Source organism: Humulus lupulus, chromosome 8, assembly GCF_963169125.1.
Source record: "Humulus lupulus chromosome 8, drHumLupu1.1, whole genome shotgun sequence".
Lineage (NCBI taxonomy): Eukaryota > Viridiplantae > Streptophyta > Magnoliopsida > Rosales > Cannabaceae > Humulus > Humulus lupulus.
Window position 1 is genome coordinate 126930284 of NC_084800.1, and position 21202 is coordinate 126951485.

General features: G+C 36.2%; 1 protein-coding gene across 1 annotated transcript; it reads left to right on the forward strand.

Annotated features, from left to right (window-relative positions):
* The first annotated feature begins 1488 nt into the window (after positions 1-1488).
* Positions 1489-1812, forward strand: LOC133796038 (secreted RxLR effector protein 161-like). The gene has a single exon (XM_062233518.1). The coding sequence runs from the start codon at positions 1489-1491 to the stop codon at positions 1810-1812; it is 324 nt and encodes a 107-aa protein (XP_062089502.1).
* Positions 1813-21202: the final 19390 nt, after the last annotated feature.

Sequence of the window (21202 nt, forward strand, 5' to 3'; positions counted from 1 at the left end):
AGCAAAGCGGTAGCTAAATCCCCATATGTACTATGGACAGGAAAAAAGCTTAGCATTAAAAACTTACACATTTGGAGTTGTCCAGGTGAGGCAAGGCCTTATAGGCCTCGTGAAAACAAATTGGACTCAAGAATAGTTAGTTGCTATTTTTTTGGGTATCCTAAACGGTCGAGGGATTTTAGGTTTTATGATCCCTCAACTGAGTCTTTTTTCGAGATGGGAAATTCTAGATTTCTTGAGGATGTTGTGTTTGAGGGGGGGGGGGGGGGGGAGATAAATTTAGGAATGCTGTCTTTGAAGATGAATCTATTCCTTTACCTATGGAAATAAAGTTAGGAATGATTTCTTTGAAGTTAGGAATGCTGTCTTTGAAGATGAATATTGTTATTGACAGTGATCAACCTATTAACATTGTTCAAGACACAATTCAAGACAAAAATTAGGATTTACCTATGGAAATCCCTACTAAAAATCAAGAGGTTGCTCCAGAAGAGCAAACCCAACAACCTCAAGAGGAAGTGCCACCTACGTGATCCACTAGAGAGAAAAGAAGTGCAATTTAAAGTAATTGCATTGTATTTATTCAATAGCATGAATTTGACATAGGGATAATGGAAGATGATACCATCAATTTCCAACAAGTCAAACAAGGTGCTAATTGTCAAAAGTGGATTAATGCCATGAATGGTGAGATGAAATCCATGAAAGACAATGAAGTTTAGGATCTTGTCTGGTTGCCTAAAGGTGTGAAGCCCATGGGGTGCAAATGGATATTTAAAACCAAAAAGGATTCTAAAGGAAACATTGAGAGATATAAAGCGCATCTAGTCACCAAGATTTTTACTCAAAAGAAAGGTATTGACTACAAAGAAACTTCCTCTCCAATATCGAAAGATTCTTTTAGGACAATAATGACACTTGTAGCTCATTTTGATTTAGAACTGCACCAGTTGGATGTTAAGATAACTTTTTTCAATGGTGACATTGAGGAAACCATATATATGATGCAGCCGGAAAACTTTGTATCAGGTGATCCAAAGTTTATGGTTTACAAACTCAAAAGATTCATCTATGGTCTCAAGCAAGCTTCCCTTCAATGGCATCACAAGTTTCATTAAATCATTGTGTCATGCGGTTTTTAGGTCAATACAGTTGATGATTGTGTATATCACATGTTCAGTGGGAGTAAATTTATCTTCCTAGTGCTCTATGTTAATGACATACAATTGGCTAGTAGCGATATAGGCATATTTTACGAAACCAAGAGATTTCTAACAAAGCATTTTTATGAAATGAGAGATCTTGGTGATGCCTCTTTCGTATTAGGAATTAAGATACACCGAGATCGCTCTCGGGGGTGTCCTTGGATTACCACAAAAGAGAAGGTACTTGCTAAATTTGGCATGAAAGATTGTGTACAAGGAGATACTCAAAGGAGACAATTTTAGTCTCAACCAATGCCCTAGGAATGAAATTGAAATAAAAGAAATGCAAAAGATTACTTATGCTTCGGTTGTTGGAAGTCTTATGTATGCTCAAGTATGTACGCGTCCAGATTTGGTGTACATAGCGGATATGTTGGGAAGATACTTAAGTGGCCCCAACATGGATCATTACAAATCAGCCAAACAGGTTATGAGGTACTTACAGAGAACAAATGATTTCATGCTCACCTATCGAAAGTCAGAAAATTTTGAGATAATTGGGTATTCTGACTCAGATCTTGCAAGTTGCCAAGATTCTAAAAGATTCACTTCTAGTGATGTATACATGTTGTCAAGAGGAGCTATATCCTGGAGAAGTGCTAAGTAGTCACTCATAGCTCCTTCCACCATGGCAGCTGAGTTCATAGATTGTTATGAGGCAACCAATCATGCGAATTGAAAGACCACAAAAGATTTGTTGTGACAATCTATCATCAGTTGTATATTCAAATAACAATAGAAGCTCTTCAAAGTCTAAACTCATAGACCCACTAAGTAAAGAGAGAGTTCAGAGTAAGATAGTGTCCATTGAACATATAGGAACAAACTTAATGCTAGCGGACCCACTAACCAAATGTTTGACACCCAAGGTCTTTCATGGGCATACTGCTCATATGGGTGTTGTCTTATTTGATGATATCTAGTTTTAGTGGGAGCTTATGCTCTGTATTTAGTTATTATTTATTGACACTATTATACAACTTTATGTATGTTCAGTTTTCTGCAGAATAAATTTGATGGTTTTATTATCTTTATTACTCTGAATGTGTTATCATTCAATTGTGGTTTGACATAAAGTTTGAAAGAATGATGATTGATCTCACTAAGGAATAAATGACCTCATGGAAATAGGCATGATAAAGATCACATTGCATGTAATTTCCAGTTGCACATCCATACTAGATATATGTCGTTGAATATATTTGATATGGTGATCATTGATGGATCGAGTTACGATTAATGTAACAAAGGTCGCTTTGGTCACATATTGGTATAGGAGATGGACCAAATTGATTAAAGAAGATGTTTTTTTTAAAGAATAATTAGTAAGTTTGTGCGCACTTAAGGTTATCAAATGTAATTTTCATTGAAATTAATTTGTAGCCCAAGTGAGAGATTGTTGGGTTATTTTTAATAACTTAATGTGTGGGCTATCAAATTAAGACAATTATATTTTAGCTAATATTCTAAGTTGAACTAACTAAGTAATCTTATTAAAGGAACCCAAATAAAAATCTTATATGGTATGGATTTTGTAATGTCTAATACCCAATAGTAAATCTAATTAGGGTTAATAGAGTTCTAATTAGATTACTATATAAAGAATGCTACAGAGTTTGGTCCCAAGGCTAATCTTTTATCACCTCTCCTCTTCTATTCTCATTAATTGAGTGAGACTCATATAGAGAGAAAAAATTAATCTGTGGAAGACTATACACCCATAACTCTTCTCATTTCCAACATCATGGAATGAAATATGTATTATGACTTTGTTATTTAATCTTGATAATCTGACATTAATTTAGAATTTTTAGATTTAGTATGAGCATGCTTATGTTATTTATAAGAACGAAACTAGTTATTTTTTTTCTTGTATTTGGTTGAATGTAAAGTCTGGTATATGTTTATACAATGAATATTAGCAAGTGGTGGACATGTGTAATGGAATCTCTGGTATAATTGTAGCTGTATTTTTAACCTCGATATACGGTAAAATTATACATTAGTGACTTAGTGGGTATATAACTACAACTTACTTCTTTTGGAAATTGTTTTATGCAAGTATTTTATTTTTCAAATACACCCTCAACTTGCTACACATGAGTTGGCAGTATATATTCTAATTAGATAGGTGTGGTTTTCGTTGTATCTGTGTGTGTTTTCGTTAATTTTGTGCATCAAAATCCAAAAAGGCAATTAGTTTAAATAGAGTAGTGTTTTTATTTCAGATTCGTAGTATGACTTGGGATTCAAAGGCTCATGAGTCATGAGTCAAATTACTTATATCCAATGAAAATAATGGACTGGTATGTCGTAGATTTATAATGGCAAGTATCTGATCTCTAAGTAAAGGTACTTTGGTAAGACTATTTGAACCACATTACCGGCAGACACTCACACTCCAACAACTACTGAATGAAGTCTCTTTAGGAATCTCATTCTGATTTTTTGGGCCCAAATCACATGGACTTAAGGACATCAACAAAAATTAATGACGTTTGAAATGTCACTAAATCATTTAATATAATAAATAACTTTGTTTTACGTTGAAAAATATTATTATTTTACAACATTAATTATATTTTAAATAATAACATCAAATTTATATATTTATAGATTTATATATATATTATATGCATAAATTTGACATATATATATATATATATAAACAACATCATCAAATTTGTTTTTTTAATACAGTAATTGTATTTTCTTATGTAAAATTAAATCTTATAAATAATTTCAACAATTTAACAACATATTATTACAACTAAATTAATGTATACAAATAATAAAAATTAAATGATGTATACAAATAATGATCAATATATACACCAAACAAAAGTCTAGGAGCTTGTCAGATCCAAATCGATCATTGCATTCCAACCCATTATTCATGAACATGATCATACTTGCAGGAGGCAAACACAAACTTGCTTTTAATTCTCTGACTCAAAAATGAGCTTATCGTTTTGTTCAGTGCCAAAGAACCACAACGACACATCAATATCGATAAACACCTAAAAAAACCTAAGGCAATATAATTTAAGATCGAGCTAAATCGATACAACAACTGCTTTATATATAGAAAGCAAATTAAGCAAAGCAAATCTAATTAATAAATGTAACCTGTTTGATTATGAATTCAAGATAGTTGTCTTTGAGCAATTAGAGGCTCTGTTTAGTAGTTTGTATCTCAATTTTTCCTGGTCCGAATGAGTTCTCAAATCAATAACATTTAATAGTAGAAACATTCATATTATACACTCTTCCACCCAGATATACATTCTTCTACTCAAGCTCTCTCTCTCTCTCTCTATATATATATATAATTATATGAATTATGTTACAATTATATCGTTGAAATACCTCTAAGAATGTGTTCTCAGAAAGAATTTTGCTTTGAAATTCTCCATATAAACAGTGTAAAACATAAACGGTGGCCTTCCTTAATCATTGACCCCATCCACCAGCTCCTTAATTTCAATATACTTCCTCCACTCAATAATGTTCTTCACCATCTTGAAACCAAAATTTAAAACTGCTATATGTTTTAGAGTTATAACCATTATTGTCCTCATTAGTTATTGTAACTATTCTGTTGTAACAGCCTTTTTCTAAAACTAATTCTTGTTAGCCTAATATAAATGGTTGGGTCCTTTCTCTTGTAAATCATTTTATTCAGTGAAATACAAAGAACTGAGAGCTTTCTTCTAATATGGTATCAGAAGACACTACCCTCTTCGATTGATTGCTCTTCGTTTTCTCCTCCGGCGTTGATGGCTCGCACCAGACGACATCTTCCTTCTACCAGTCCAGATCTCTCTAATGGTGCCACTGAAAATCTTGGTTACGAGAGCTCTAACTCTAATCGCTTTGATTCCATCGCACCAGAAGAACCAAAACAAACTCAGCCACCGATTGACAACTCTCCGGTAGCTTCATCTCCGATTGGACCACAACCTTCATTCGCACAACCTCCAATCCATCCTTCCTCGATTGGACAACAACCACCGACTGTTCAAACTCCAATTCCACCCATGCTCAGTACCCCTCTGCCTCGTCCAACTCATGAAGATGATCCGTATTTTCTAGGGACTGGTGATCATCCCGGTCTTATCCTTGCCTTACCTCCTCTCACAGACAAAAATTTCCTCCAATGGCGTCGTGATTTAAAAATTTCTATTGGGGCGAAGAACAAGACTGCTTTTCTCAATGGCTCCCTCCCACAACCTAGTCCATCTGATTCTCACTTCAATGCTTGGCTTCGTTGCAATTAGATGGTTATGTCGTGGATTATACATTCTGTCTCTCCCGAATTAAGAGTAGCATTATGTTCTTGGATACTGCAGCAGCCATGTGGATGGAGCTCAATAACAGATTCAACCAAGGCAATGACCCTAGAATCTTTGAACTCAATGAAAGTCTCATTAGTCTTCATCAAGGTGATGATTTTGTAAGTGCTTATTTCACTAAACTCAAATCAATGTGGAATGAAATAAATCAATTAAGGCCTAGAACTCCTTGTACTTGTGTTGCATCTATTGATAACTTTCATTTTCTGAATCAAGATCAAGTCTTACAGTTTTTAACAGGTCTTAATGAATCATTTCATGCTGTAAGAGCTCAGATTTAGTTGATTGATCCCTTCCCCCCTTTATCCAAAGTTTTTTCCATGATCATTCAAGAAGAACGCCAAAGAAAACTTGGCTCTTCTATTTATCACAACTTGGTGGCTGCTGTTCCAACTACCAATACCCGCCCCAAGAAAATGCGTCCAACATGTTCTAATTGCCACAAACCAGGACATCTCACAGAAAAGTGTTATTTCCTACATGGATTTCCTCCGGGATATGGTGACAAGAGACGTAATGATGACAAACCTAAAGCCAATATCAACTTGGCTACTGTCACTAACCAAACTGGTAGTACCACTATGACCCCTCCCATACTCGATGCTACTGCCAGCAATGCCTCAATACAGAGCCTTATATCTCTTCTCAACCAACAACTTCAGAAGAGTGAATCCTCCACTCTCCCCAAACTCAGCCAATGGTTTCCAACAATACTGGTAACTCATTTCCTTTTCCATCTTCACATTGGATAATTGATAGTGGGGCTACCCACCATATTTGTTATGATCTTGCTTGTTTTTCCTCTTTTAATGGTACCAATATTGCAAACACTGTCTCTTTACCCACTGGTTTGCATATTAAGATTCACAAAACAGGGACAATACATTTGACTGACAAATTAACTCTTCATGATGTTCTCTATGTACAAGAATTTAGGTTCAATCTATTCTCTGTTAATGCACATCTGAAAATTAATGCTCATTCTTTCTTGTTTACATCCTCTCATTGTATTATTTAGGATCATACTCGTATTTCCAAGATTGGGATGGCTAATCGAGTTGGCAATCTCTATATAATTGCTCAAGACAAGCCTTCTATTTCATCTTGTTCTAATTTTTCTTCCAATAATTCTGTATGGACTAATGGAAACCTATGTCATAATCGCCCAGGCCATCCTTCCATGTTAATCACTAATAACATCAATAAAAGTCTGAGTTTTTCTACTGATACATTTCATGATAAGCATTGTTCAATCTGTCATTTTGCTAAACAAAAGAGATTGCCATTTATTTGCAATAATAATATATCTGATACTCCCTTTGCTTTAATTCACATTGATATTTGGGGTCCATTTCAAATCACTACTACTGAAGGGTATAGATATTTTCTCACCATTGTTGATGATCATACTAGATTTACACGGCTTTATATGTTAAAATTAAAATCTGATGTTCAAACAATAATTCCAACTTTTTTTTCACTGATTTCCACTCAGTTTTTCCACTACAATTAAAGCCATTCGTTCTGATAATGCTAAGGAATTCAATTTGACATCTTTTTTTGCTACTAAGGGAATTCAACATTACCATTCATGTGTTGAAACTCAGTCGTAGAAAGAAAGCACCAACATATTTTGAATGTAGCTCATGCCCTTACTTTTCAATCAAATCTTCCACTATCATATTGGAATTATACTGTCATTACAGCTGCATATCTCATTAATAGGACACCATCTTTTCTTTTAAAATTCAAAACTCCCTTTGAATTACTCCATAATAAAGTTCCTAACTATACACATCTTCGAAGTTTTGGTTGTCTTGCATATATGTCTACCATTGACAGCAAAAGACATAAATTCACCCCTCGATCTCGGGTATCCTACAGGTATGAAAGCTTACACTCTTCTTGATATTGAAACAAAACAAGTTCACCATTCAAGAGATGTTATTTTCTATGAGGATATTTCTCCTCTCTATAAGTCTCACAATAATGTTCATATCATCAATTTTTTTCATAACTCCTTGCTGCCAAAATCAGAATCTGTTTCATACAGGCCCCCTCTCATGCCTTCCGCTCCATCTCAACTGGCCAACAATAAACCTTCTCAGCAAGATGATACTTCACAAGCCTTACCTGTACACACAAAATCTGGTCATCTTACTACTCGACCAAGTCATTTAAATGACTATATATGCACACACAATATTTCTACTTCATCTACTACTCATCCATTACATAAATATCTCTCTTATGACAGATTTTCTCCTTCTTTTCATGCAACCATTCTTACTGCTCATAGCACTGCAGAACCTTCTACTTATGCCAAAGCTTCTATCATACATGAATGGCAACAAGCTATGATGGACGAACTTACTGCCCTTGAACTTAATAATACTTGGCAAATAGTTTCTCTTCCTCATGGAAAACATACCATTGGAAGCAAATGGGTTTATAAAATTAAACATCAACCCAATGGAGCCATAGACAGATATAAAGCTAGACTCGTTGCAAAGGGATACACGCAACAACAAGGTATTGATTACATTGACACTTTTGCTCCTATTGCAAAATTCAATACTTTAAAACTTCTTCTAGCTCTTGCTGCCACTTTTAATTGGTCTTTACACCAAATGGATATTAATAATGCTTTTTTACATGGTGATTTAGAAGAGGAAATTTATATGCAAATTCCCCAAGGATATATACCTAAGGTGGACCTTCCTTCTAATCCGGTATGTAAATTAAACAAAAGCCTATATGGCCTAAAACAAGCCTCTCGACAGTGGTATGCTAAACTCAGCTCCACTTTAATTGAAGATGGCTTCAAACAATCACATTCAGATCACTCTCTTTTCATTAAAAATATGTCAGGTGTCTTTATAGCAATTTTGGTCTATATTGATGACATAGTCATCGCCACTAATAATAATCAAGCTATTCATGACTTCAAAATTCACCTCGACTCAAAATACAAATTAAAAGACCTTGGTCCTCTTCGTTTTTTTTCTTGGTCTTGAAATAGGCAGATCTAACTCTGGTATTTCTGTTTCTCAAAGACCCTTTCTCTTACAGCTCTTAAGTGATACAGGATATCTAGGCACTAAAGCTTCATCCACACCTATGGAGCCTAATCTCAAGTTAAGCAAAGATGAAGGAGATGTCCTTTTCGATCCTACATCATACAGAAGCTTAATTGGCAAGTTGATTTATCTTACCATTACACGGCCTGATATATCCTTTGTTGTTAATAGGTTGAGTCAATTCTTATCCTTTCCTAGATTACCTCATCGAAAGGCTGCCCAAAAGATTCTCCAATATTTGAAAGGAAGTCCTGGTCAAGGCCTTTTCTTCCCATCAAATAGTCAGCCTCAATTAATCGCTTATGCTGAATCTAATTTTACTGCTCTTGATCTTCATCTTAAAGTTTTTTCAGATGTTGACTGGGGTTCTTGTTTAGATACTAGACGGTCTGTCACAGGCTATTGCATATTTCTTGGTAAATCTCTTATTTCCTGGAAATCAAAAAAACAAGTTACAGTGTCTAGATCTTCAGCTGAAGCTGAATACAAGGCCATGGCAAACGCAACATGTGAGCTTACTTGGTTACTCAATATCCTCCAAGACTTCGGCATTCATCACAAACAACCCGCCATTCTCTTCTGCGATAATAACGCTGCCATTCACATCTCCGAAAATCCTACCTTCCATGAGCATACAAAGCATGTTGAAATAGACTGTCATATTGTCAGAGAGAAAGTTCACAATGGCTCCATAAGGCTCATTCATGTTCCATCCAAAATAACCTTGCTGATCTTCTCACAAAAGCTCTGTTTCCAACTCACTTCAGGAAATTGTTATCCAAGATGAGTGTAAAAAATCTCTACACTTCATTTTGAGGGGGAGTTTTAGAGTTATAACCATTATTGTCCTCATTAGTTATTGTAACTGCCTTGTAACTCTTATGTTGTAACAACCTTTTTCTAAAACTACTTCTTGTTAGCCTAATATAAATGGCTGGGTCCTTTCTCTTGTAAATCATTTTATTCAGTGAAATACAAAGAACTGAGAGCTTTCTTCTAATAATATGTGGTAAAACAGTTTCTTTGTTCACTAACTCCTCAATTTTAAACTGCTTCCTTCGATAAATTATTTATTTTTTAATATTATTAAAAATTAAAATAAAGAATTAAACAATAATTAATAAATGAAAATTTTAAAATTTCACTAAAAATAATTGTTGGTGACATTTTTAATAGAATATATAGTATTTTTGTCTCCCAAACCATAACTACTATATGATCATTCCTCAAATGATTCGCGATGTTAAAAATTTCCTACGAACTACGCACGTTACTGATATATGAGACTTCTCTTAGATTTCTTCCTAGGTGACTAACATATTGATGATGTGGCACTGCCATGTGTAGAATAATTAGCAATTTTTCCCTCCGAACTTTGACCGCTACCAAATAATACCCATTGTATGAAAAAAAATAATTTTTTTTTTCTAAAAATAATAATTAAATCCTTAATATATTAAACTTTTAATTAATAACAAATAATTTTTTTACTTTTATTTTTTCTTTTCTTTTACAATACAAAATAAATATATTTTACAATGAAAATTTAAAATAAATACTAAAACAAAGAAAAAAACATTTAATTATAGAGGATGACGAATGACGAAGGACTTAAATAAAAAAAACTTTTAAAGAGGAGGAAGAAAGGGAACAAACTTTGTTTTATGATTTAATTTAAGATATATTTATTTTATATTGTAAAAAAAAAAGAAAAAAAAAGTTATTTGATATTAATTAGAGTTTTAATTTTTGAGTATTTAAAAATTTATTTAATTAATTTAAAAAATTTAGTATTGTTGATTTTCTTATTCTTTTAAAATGATTTTTTTAATTTTTAAGAATATAATTATTATTTTTAAGAAAAAAGATACGTTATCTTAAAAAAAATTAAAGTAGTTTTAATAAAAATGGCACAATTTGGTAGTGGTCAAAGTTTGGGTGGCAAAATTGCTAATTATTCTACATATGACAGTGCCACATCAACAGAAAAAATGCAACATCATCAATCAGTTATCCACCTAGGACAAAATCTAACAGAAGTCCCATATTTCATAAACGTGTATAGTTCAGGAGGAATTTTCAACATCGCAAATCAATCAGGAGACACAATCATATAGTGGTCATAGTTCGGGGGGCAAAAATATTATTTATTCTTTTCAAAATGCCACTAAATTTAAAAGTAAAAAAATGTTGTCACTTACATTTTTAACCAAATGTCACTTAAACTTTGTTTTTGTAACATTTTATAGGAAATGTTACTAAATAAAATGTCACTAATTCTCATTTTTGGTTTGCAAACGAAAGGAGCAACTCTAACAAGTCACAAGGCCTTCCATTCTCTCCTTGAAACAAAATTTATTTTTAACTAATATAATTTCACTTTTTCAAATGTAATTTCATTCTAAAATTGTTTAAAAAAAATTAAGGAAAAATAATATTGCTTTTTAACAAAAAAAAAATTGATTCAATTTCATAGTTAAATCTTACTTCAAAAGGTGAGGAAATACTCTTAACAACATTTAATTTTCCTATATAATATATTATATTATAAAATATAAACTAAATTCAAATAATAAAAGTTAGGGTGTTTGATATAGTGTGTTAACACTATCATTGAGTACCTTCAAATTTATTGTTTGATAGTGTTTTAGAGAATATTTTACTTAATTTAAGTGTGTTTTGTAGTTTTGCGGGTCATTGGAGCAAGCAAAAGATAGATGCAAGAAGATTTAAAGAACAAAAAAATTTAGTGCAAAATCAGCATTCAGCGCCACAACAACAATCTTTCGTGTCGCGATACCAGGGGAGTTGTGAACTCAGTAGCTAAGGTTGCAACGGTCAGAGTTAGCATCGCGTCGCAGAGCGAAAATTCAGAAACCGGAAACTGCCTTATTTGCTTACTTTTCTTGCAAGTTTTGACCTAGGCTATAAATGATGAAGAGGAGCGCAAATTTATAAAGACTTTTAGAGATATAAACTAATTAAAAAGGCCTAGAGTGAGAAGGAGAAAGAGGAGAATCAAAGCTTTGAAGATTAGAGGGGTTTTCTACCAAGAGTTTTCATCTCTTATATTCTTTCCCTTTTGTGTTTCTTAAATTTGTAAACTCCATGATGCTCAATTTAATTATGATATTTTATGTGGTTTACACTAATCTTATCATGAGCTAATTTTTCATTCTAGGACTTGATATGTAGCTTGAATTTGTTATTTGATCTTTCTTCTGAATAATTCTATGTTCATTGCTTCTGATTAATTGGTCATTAATTAGATTGATTAGGAAAACCTTAAGGAACTTGGGAAAGAGAATTTTGTGTTTTACCATGAGTAAAATGATCTATGATCACTAAGAAAAATCTGTGAGTTTCACATAAGATAGGAATATACCTGTGGGGTATATATAACTACTAAATGAACATGTGCTTAATGAATTTTATACAAATTTTAGTATCATAGGAATATAGATAAATGATTAGAAAATATCATTTTACAAGACCAACGAGAGAGGCTTGTAAATATTTGTGGATTCTTGGTTAATCTTGTATTGGTTGATAGAATTAAGTGAGTATAATTATGTTCATGTGAAATATTGAGGGAAAATTGTAATCCTAGGATTCTCTAAAATTTGATCAATTATTATTTTTGAATCGTTTATTTTAATTTTCTTTAATTTTATTATTGTAATGAACCAACTAATTTTAAGACTTTGGACCATTAAAACTACTATACATAGACACTATTTTCGTGAAAACATACATAAGAAACATTCACAAACTTTGTTAAAAACTCTAAAGTAAATGTTGAAATACATAAATTCGGGGTATGAGATCCCATTGTTTAAAAATAAACATAACTTAAATTTAAATGAAATTGTTTACAAAGCTAAATGTGGAAAATACATAAAGAAAACATAATAAAATGACTAAAATAGCATCGTTCTCGAATCGTTCACGCACTCCATCAAATTCATTCTCCCTCAATACACAAGCCAAGCCACCACGAATCCTTCCGCTGCCATACTTATTTTCCTGCACGCATAAAAAAATAAAAGAATGAGCCTAATGCCCAACAAGGAAATCTACTAATAACATAAAACATACACATAAACTATATCATAAACATATACTATAAACATATGTCATATACTACAATGGTCATTATACTATTTGGGGTTTGTTAACTAAGTAAGTCATATGCCCATAGATTTGGGGGGCTTTCTAGCCAAGCAAGTCATATGCCCATAAATAATTGGGGCTTGCTAGCTAGACAAGTCATATGCCCAAGGACTATATACTATACATAATGTAAACATAAGATATCCTAACATAAGCATAACATATCATATAAACATATAAAATTCTATCATATTTTCCTTACCAAACCGGGATATGAGAACAAGGACGGGATTTGAAACACTCCTAAAATCAACAAGAATAATGAGTATTTCTAAAGAAAGAGATGACAAAGAAATGAACTAAACCACCAAGAGGAGACTTATCGAAAAGAAACCTTAACTTCAAAGAACTTGAATACCTAACCAAGAATTTAACAATGAGTTAGGATTTGAATGATACTAAAGAGAACTAAAGAAACATACAGAAATGAACTTAAGATTAGAAATACCTTTGGATTTATTAGAACCAAACTACACCTCGATATTGAAAAACACACTATTTATCTTACTTCCCAAGTGTTTATAATGCTTAAATCCTAACCCAAGTGTTTATCACTATATAGTAACCCTAGCAGCTTGAAGGTTCTGACCACAGCTTGAAGAATGAGAGAAATGGCTGGGTACTAGGTCCTATTTATAGAGTTCAAGGAGTGAACTACCTCCTTTTAGCTTGAATAAAAATAATGAGTATTAATTGAAAAATATTTGAATATTCATTCAATAAAGGCTTAAGACTCGGTCAAAACGTTTAGAGGCTGGTCAAGAAGTTAAGGAATGAATTGAGCTCGGTTTCAAAACGTTTGAACTTATAGCCCTAGGGCCGATATATCGCCTGGGCTTATTACCCGAGTGCTCGTCGTTTAGTTTGAGCGAAGTTCACGTGTTTTTTGTATTCCCCGTGTGGTGATACATCAGCTCCTAGGTTGTGATATATCAGCATATGTGAATATATTAAACACGTAATTGCACATATTCAGCATAATTGAATTGATTAATCAGGTTTGATTGAGTAATACGAGATTCCAGCAAATCCTGGAAGGGTCTAGAGCTTCTAGAAACTTCTATTTTTGAATTATCCACTTAAAAATGCTTAATTCCTCAAATAAATAAGATTCTTACAAATGTCATGCTTTTAATGGTCTTGGAAGATTCTAGAGCTTTCTTGAACTTTCTTTTATTTTTAACTATAATTAAATCCTTAAATAAACATGCACACGACAAGTGTCATGATCTTATTAATTCTATCTAAACCTTATTGTATAATAAATGACATCTTTATAATCAACTATATTAATCAAACATTATGTTATAATTAATATTCTTAAACTATAGGTTAAACTTATAAAATCTATAAGTGTTACTATGAGTGTTCAACTAAGTCCCGGTTTGAACCAAAAACCACAGTAACTATCATACTACTACCTAATTAGCTAAGTAAAGTTCTGGGACTCTACAATTCTCCCCTACTAAAATAATTTCGTCCTTGAAATTTACTTACCAAATAATTCCGGATACCGGGCTAACATGTCCTCCTCCAACTCCCACGTCACCTCATGTTCATAACTATTACGCCATAGGACTTTGACAATCGGAATACTCTTGGACCATAACTGCTTCATCCCTCTATCTAGGATGCTAACCGGTCGTTCCTCATAACTCAAGTCTTTCTGGAGTGCTATCGTATCGTACTTGAGGATGTGAGATAGGTCTGACACATACTTTCATAACATCGAGATGTGGAACACATTGTGGCTATCTGCTAGAGCTGGCAGTAGGGCTAATCTATATGCAACTGCTCCCACTTTTTCCAATATCTCAAAAGGACCTATAAATCGAGGACTAAGCTTGCCATTCTTCCCAAACCGCTTCACACCTTTCATAGGAGATATCCTTAGGAAGACTTGATCTCCGACCTTGAATTCCACATCACGTCGCTTGGCATCCGCATAACTTTTCTGATGGCTTTGAGCATCGAGCATACCCTTTCTAATTAGCGCTACTGCTTCCTTAGCTTTTCTAACAGCTTCGGGACCAAGAAGTTGCCTTTCTCCTACCTCATCCCAATGTAACGGTGATTGGAACCTTCTTCCATAAAGTAACTCATAAGGCGCCATCCTGACCATTGACTGGTAGCTATTGTTGTAGGAGAATTCTATCAGTGGTAAGTACTTATTCCATGATCCTCTGAAATCAAGTACACAAGCGCGCAACATATCTTCTAAAATTTGAATGGTACGCTTGGATTGACTGTCTGTCTAAGGATGAAATCCTGTACTATGACCTAACTTATTACCCATGGCTTACTGTAAGCTTCCCCAAAATCTTGATGTAAACACCGATCCTCTATCGGATACTATTGTTTTAGGGATTCCATGCAACCATACTATTTCTTGGACATAAATGTCTGTGTATTGATCCGCTGTATATGAAGTCTTAACAGGCAGGAAATGAGCTGACTTGGTTAGTCTATCTATTACTACCCAAGATGAATCATGCCGCTTACTTGTTCGTGGCAAACCCATCACGAAATCCATGGCTATATCGTCCCATTTCTATTCTGGTATGCTAAGTGGTTGCAATAAGCCTGCAGGCCGCTGATGTTCTACTTTCACTTGCTGGCATACTAAACATTTAGACACAAATTTCACTATATCTTTCTTCATTCCTGGACACCAATATATTGCCTTGATGTCGTGAGTCATCTTGGTCGACCCTGGGTGAACTGAGTATGGGGTACTGTGCGCTACTTCTAAGATCGTCATCTTAATCCTTTGATCATTTGGCACGCATACCCGATCATTATATCTCAATAATCCTTGACCTGATATCGAGAAATCTGTGGCCTTCCCTTATCTAACTACATCCATATGTGCTACTAATGTGTCATCGTGCCCTTGCCCAATCTGTATATCTTCTACCAGACTTGACTGGATAGACAAGTTAGCCAGCTTACTGATGACTACTTCTATTCTGGCACTGATAAGCTCCTGCTGTAGCGACTTTTCTATTCCGGCTACTGCTGCTAGACTTCAATAATTCTTCCTACTTAGCGCATCTGCAACTACATTTGCCTTTCCCGGGTGGTATAGGATTTCGCAGTCATAATCCTTCACTAGTTCTAACCACCTGCGTTGCCTCATGTCGAGCTCCTTCTGGGTGAAGAAATGCTTTAAGCTTTTGTGGTCCGTATAAATTTCACACCATTCTCGGTAAAGACAATGGCGCCAGATTTTCAACGCAAAGACCACCGCTGGCAACTCCATATCGTGTGTTGGATAGCGTTGCTCGTACTCCTTAAGCTTCCTTGAGGCATAGGCTATCACCTTGTCATTCTGCATCACCACGCAACCCAACCCTTGCTTCGATGCATCATAGTAGACTACAAACTTGTCGTTGGGTGTCGGTACACAGAGTAATGGTGTTGAGCACAGCTTATCTTTAAGCAACTGAAAGCTCTCTTCACACTTATCAGTCCTGTTGAACCTTTGCTATTTCCGAGTCAGGTTGGTAAGCGGAGTGGCTTTCTTAGAAAAACCCTCTAAAAACCTCTGATAATAACCTGCTAGTCCCAGAAAGCTTCTTACCTCTGATGCATTCTTTGGTCTTGGCCAATCCTTCACAGCCTCTACCTTAGATAGGTCTACTGCAACTCCTTCCTTAGATACAATGTGCCCGAGGAATGCTACTTACGAAAGCCAAAATTCACACTTCTTGAACTGGGCGTAGAGTTGATGCTCCTTTAGTCGTAACAAGACAAACCTTAAATGCTCCTCGTGCTCGTTTGCGTCCCTTGAGTACACCAAGATATCATTAATGAATACTACGACGAATATATCCAAGTAGTCCTTAAAGACACTATTCATTAAATCCATAAATGCTGCTGGAGCATTGGTAAGACCGAAAGACATAACTAAAAACTCGAAATACCCATAACGAGTTCTAAAGGCTGTCTTGGGAATATCCTCTTCCCGTACCTTGAGCTGATGACACCCAGACTGTAAATCGATCTTTGAGAGCATGGTCGCTCCTCGAAGTTCATCAAACAAGTCGTCAATCCGAGGTAGCGGGTACTTATTCTTAATCGTCACCTTATTCAGCTCGCGGTAATCTATGTACATCTGCATGCTTCCATCCTTTTTCTTCACAAATAGAACCGGTGCTCCCCATGGAGAATGGCTTGGTCTAATGAAACCCAAGTCTAGGAGTTCTTGTAGCTGTGTCTTTAACTCCTTGAGTTTGGTAGGTGCCATTTGGTATGGAGCCTTGGAGATAGGCTCGGTGCCCGGTACTAATTCGACTGTGAAGTCAATTTCTCGAGTCGGCAGCAATCCTGGTAAGTTGTCAAGAGATACTTCTTGGAATTCCTTTACAATGTGAACGTCTCCAACCTTAAGTGGTGTTTCCTTTGCCACATCTGTGATGCTGGCTAAGAATGCTTGACATCCTTTTTCTATCATCCTCTGGGCTTTGAGAGATGATATAAGCGGTGTGCGTAGTCCTGAAACTTGTCCCATAAAGCACAGTCTCTGGCCGTCAGGAGTCTCGAACATCACTTTCTTGCGTTTGTAGTCGATGGTTGCACCATGCCTTGCTATCCAGTCCATGCCTAGTATTATGTCGAAATCTTTGATCTGTAGTTCTATCAGGTCTCCTTCTAATTCTATGTCCTCAATCTTGATCGGTACGCCTCGTAATATCCGTAATGATAGAACTACTTTGCCTGAAGGCAACTCTGTTACAAACCTAGTTCTAAATCTTTCACAAGGTTTGTCTAGTTTTTCTATCATTCCTAACGAGATATACAAATGAGTGGCTCCCGAATCAAATAATACATAACATACATTATTGAGGATAGAAACCTGACCTGTGACCACTTTATTGCTAGCATCAGCTTTTCCTTGGGTTAAGGCAAATACCCTAGCAGGAACCATCTTGTCTTCCCTTTTCCCCTCTGGCTTGAGCTAGGGACATTCTCTCTTCTGGTGTCCTTCCTGACCACAGTTGTAGCATCCCTTGGTGTTTTCCTGGCATTCACCAAGATGTTTCTTTTGGCACTTAGCACATTGCGGGTATTCCACATAACCCGACCTATTACTTCCATTGTTTGTCCGTGCCCTTTTATCATTGTCGGACTGCTTGTTGTCAGGATGCTTTCTTTTCTGGCCATTGTTGTTGCTGGACCGATTGTTGTTGTTGTTGTAGTTGTTGTTCCGACCAGTTTGAGGTAGATTTGGCTATTTAGGCTCAGGCTTACTGGCCTCCTCTTTATTAACGTTCGCCGGAACCTTTCTACTTCTATTGTCGTTTCTAGAACATCGGCATAGGTAGTATTTCCAACATTTGCTAGCTTAACCCCTAGCTCAATCTTCGGTTGAAGTCCTCTAACGAACTTGGTCACCCTCAGAAATTCAGTTGGAACCATTTCCGGTGCAAACTTGGCTAATCGGTTGAACTGCCGAGCATATTCTGCTACTGATAAACTCCCTTGCCTCAGACCAGCGAACTCCTCGACCCTTGAAGCGATGACTACTGAATTGTAGTACTTTTTGTGGAACAGCTCCACAAATCTAGTCCAAGTCATGGTGGCGACATCACGAGTCTGCTAAACTAAAGCCCACCATATTCTAGCATCTTTCTTGAGTAAAGACAAATGCAGGATATGCGGTCCGTGTTGCCGAGGTTCATGTGCATCAAGATCAACTCCACATTTCTGAGCCATTCTTTCGCCTCAAAGGAGTCTGTTGTCCCTTCAAAGTTTGGAGCGTGTTGCTTACAAAACCTCTCATAAATTGGCTCCATGTGCTGAGCTGGGTATGGCACATAGTTTGCCATTGGCCATCCCCCATATGGACCAACTTGATGGGGTGCTGGGGCCATTTGCTGAGGTTGTGGTTGCGGCGGAGGATGAGGCTAAGGCTGAGCTTGTTGTCGCTGTTGCTGCAGTAATTCCTCAACTTGTTGTCGTAGTCTGGCAATTTCCGCAGTGTTGTCAACCGGCGGCAGCGCACTTCGGTTGGTAGTAGCACACACTCCCCTTCTGTGAACTGGAGGGGCTTCATTGCTCTCAGGAGTAGCGTTGGAGGCATTGGCATTGGTGCAAGCGGACTTTCTGAGCGACGTCTTCAGCGGAGTTCTAACAGTTGAGAAAAACATGTTAGAACTTACCCTAATAGGCTCTAAGGAAAAACTTAATCTAATGCAAACATAACTCAAACTTATTTATTATGACTTCTTATGAAAAAAAATTATATAAGCCTTCCTTATAATTAGGGTGTGTTTCTAATCATCCTATATGACTGAATTCTCAGGCTAGAAACTCATCGTTGTTCCAAAGTTAACCATAATGAGGGAGGGCTGGGATCAGTAAAATCGTTCCCACTACTATGGCCCCCTAACTCTCAATTTGGAACCCGGTCCATTCATTTGTATCCACCCTCACCGAACTTAGTCATTATTTATTATGATTGCAAAAGAAAAAAAAAATCAAACTCATACATGCCATCAAAATAACATTGATATTTATTTGGAAAAATAGTTTTTCACTAAGTACAATCATAAAAGAAAAAAAATAATAAATAAAATAAATAAAAGAAACTAATCTATTCTAAAAAATCGGGATCTTTTACATCTCCTTCATCTAACATATCATCGTCTATTTCTTCATAGTCATTATTATCTTGAGCCTCAAAATGCCCTCGAGGAAGATTCGTAAAAATTCTATGTTTTTGCTCATTTGTGAATTGGAACTCCATCTTAGAGGTGAACCTAAGTATGAGAAAGTAACATCTCATAGCTACTGGTAATTCATCTTCATCATCTATCATCTCCCATATGTCTTCTAAGGCTGCAATTACAGTAGGATAATATTTAAAAAGTCTAATCACTAAAACATATTGCACCGTAGCTCTCATCATGATTTGCTTAGTTTCTTGGAGGTGACCTATCTCCCTGTGGAATAAAAGTAATCTTCAAGTGATTCTTTCTAGCACTCCTGCTGTGTTTCTTGGCTCTCTAATTCTTTTCAAGGCCTTAATGGCTCGGATATCCTCATAAGTTAATGCTCCATTCATTCTTAACTGAAAACATAAGGCTAAAATGTTAGCTATACATATAAACATAATAACTATAACATAAACACTTACTTGGTGGTTAGATTCAGAGCTTGAGCGTATGTATCAAGGATAACTTCATGCGAATGAATCGTTTCTCTGATACCAACTGTAATGACCCAACTAATTCTAAGACTTTGGACCATTAAAACTACTATACATAGCCACTTGTTGACGTGGTTCTTCGCCAACAGGAAATTAAGAAAAGAAGAGAAAGGGATTAGTGCTAATGTTGAACCGAAACAGATGTAGGATCTTAGAAAATGAAGGGTGATTCAAGACACGTTTGTTGAGTGGTTCAAAGGTTAAAATCCTTCTACTCCACTAGTCAATGTTATTGCTATATACTGGATATTTGATTACAGGGTATTTCTTTCAAGAGACCATCCAACCCCTATTAACTCCCAAGGTCTCCATATATATAGGAGAAGGCACCTGGGAGTTGGTAAGAAGGTCATCCCGTGACCTTCTTACCTATCATGTCAATACTGTGACATTCATGATTAATTCCTAAACCTGACACATAAGTGTGGTCAAATCAATAGGTAAGGAGATAATGGACCCCGCCTTCGTAAAGTAGTCGACGGCTACCACGGCGTAATGGACCCCGCCTTTTCCAGTAGGGAGGGCGCCCACCAAGTCGATCCCCTAAACAGCGAACGGTCATGGGGACGAGATCATCTTCAGCTCGACTGGAGGAGCTCGGGCAACTGCGGCGAATCGCTGGCACTTGTTGCATTTTTTCACGTACGAACTCGAGTCTTTGGACAGAGTTGGCCAGTAATATCCTTCCCTCAGGACCTTTAAGGCCAGGCTCTGCCCCCCAGTGTGGTCTCCGCAAAAACCCTCATGTACCTCCTGCAGGATGGCCTTTGCTTCGCCTAGAAGAATGCATCGCAGGAGAGGTAGGGAATGCCCATGTCGGTATAACACTCCATCTACCATCGTATACCTGGGAGCCTGATACAGGACTCATCATGCATCATTACGTCCTTCAGGCAGCTTTCCCTCGATGAGATACTCAAGGATGGGGGTCATCCAGGTCGGCCTGGCATCGATCATCTCGACCTCTGTCCTGACATCTTCTATGCTTGGTTTTTCCAAGAATTCTATTCGTACTAACCCCAAGGTCTCCATTTCCCTAGAGGTGGCGAGCTTGGCAAGAGCATCTGCGTTAGCGTTCTGCTCCCGTGGTATCTATTCGATCGAGCCTCGCCTAAACGCGGACAGCTCACCTTTTACCTTTGCCAGATAGGCGGCCATCCTGGGTCCACGTTCTTG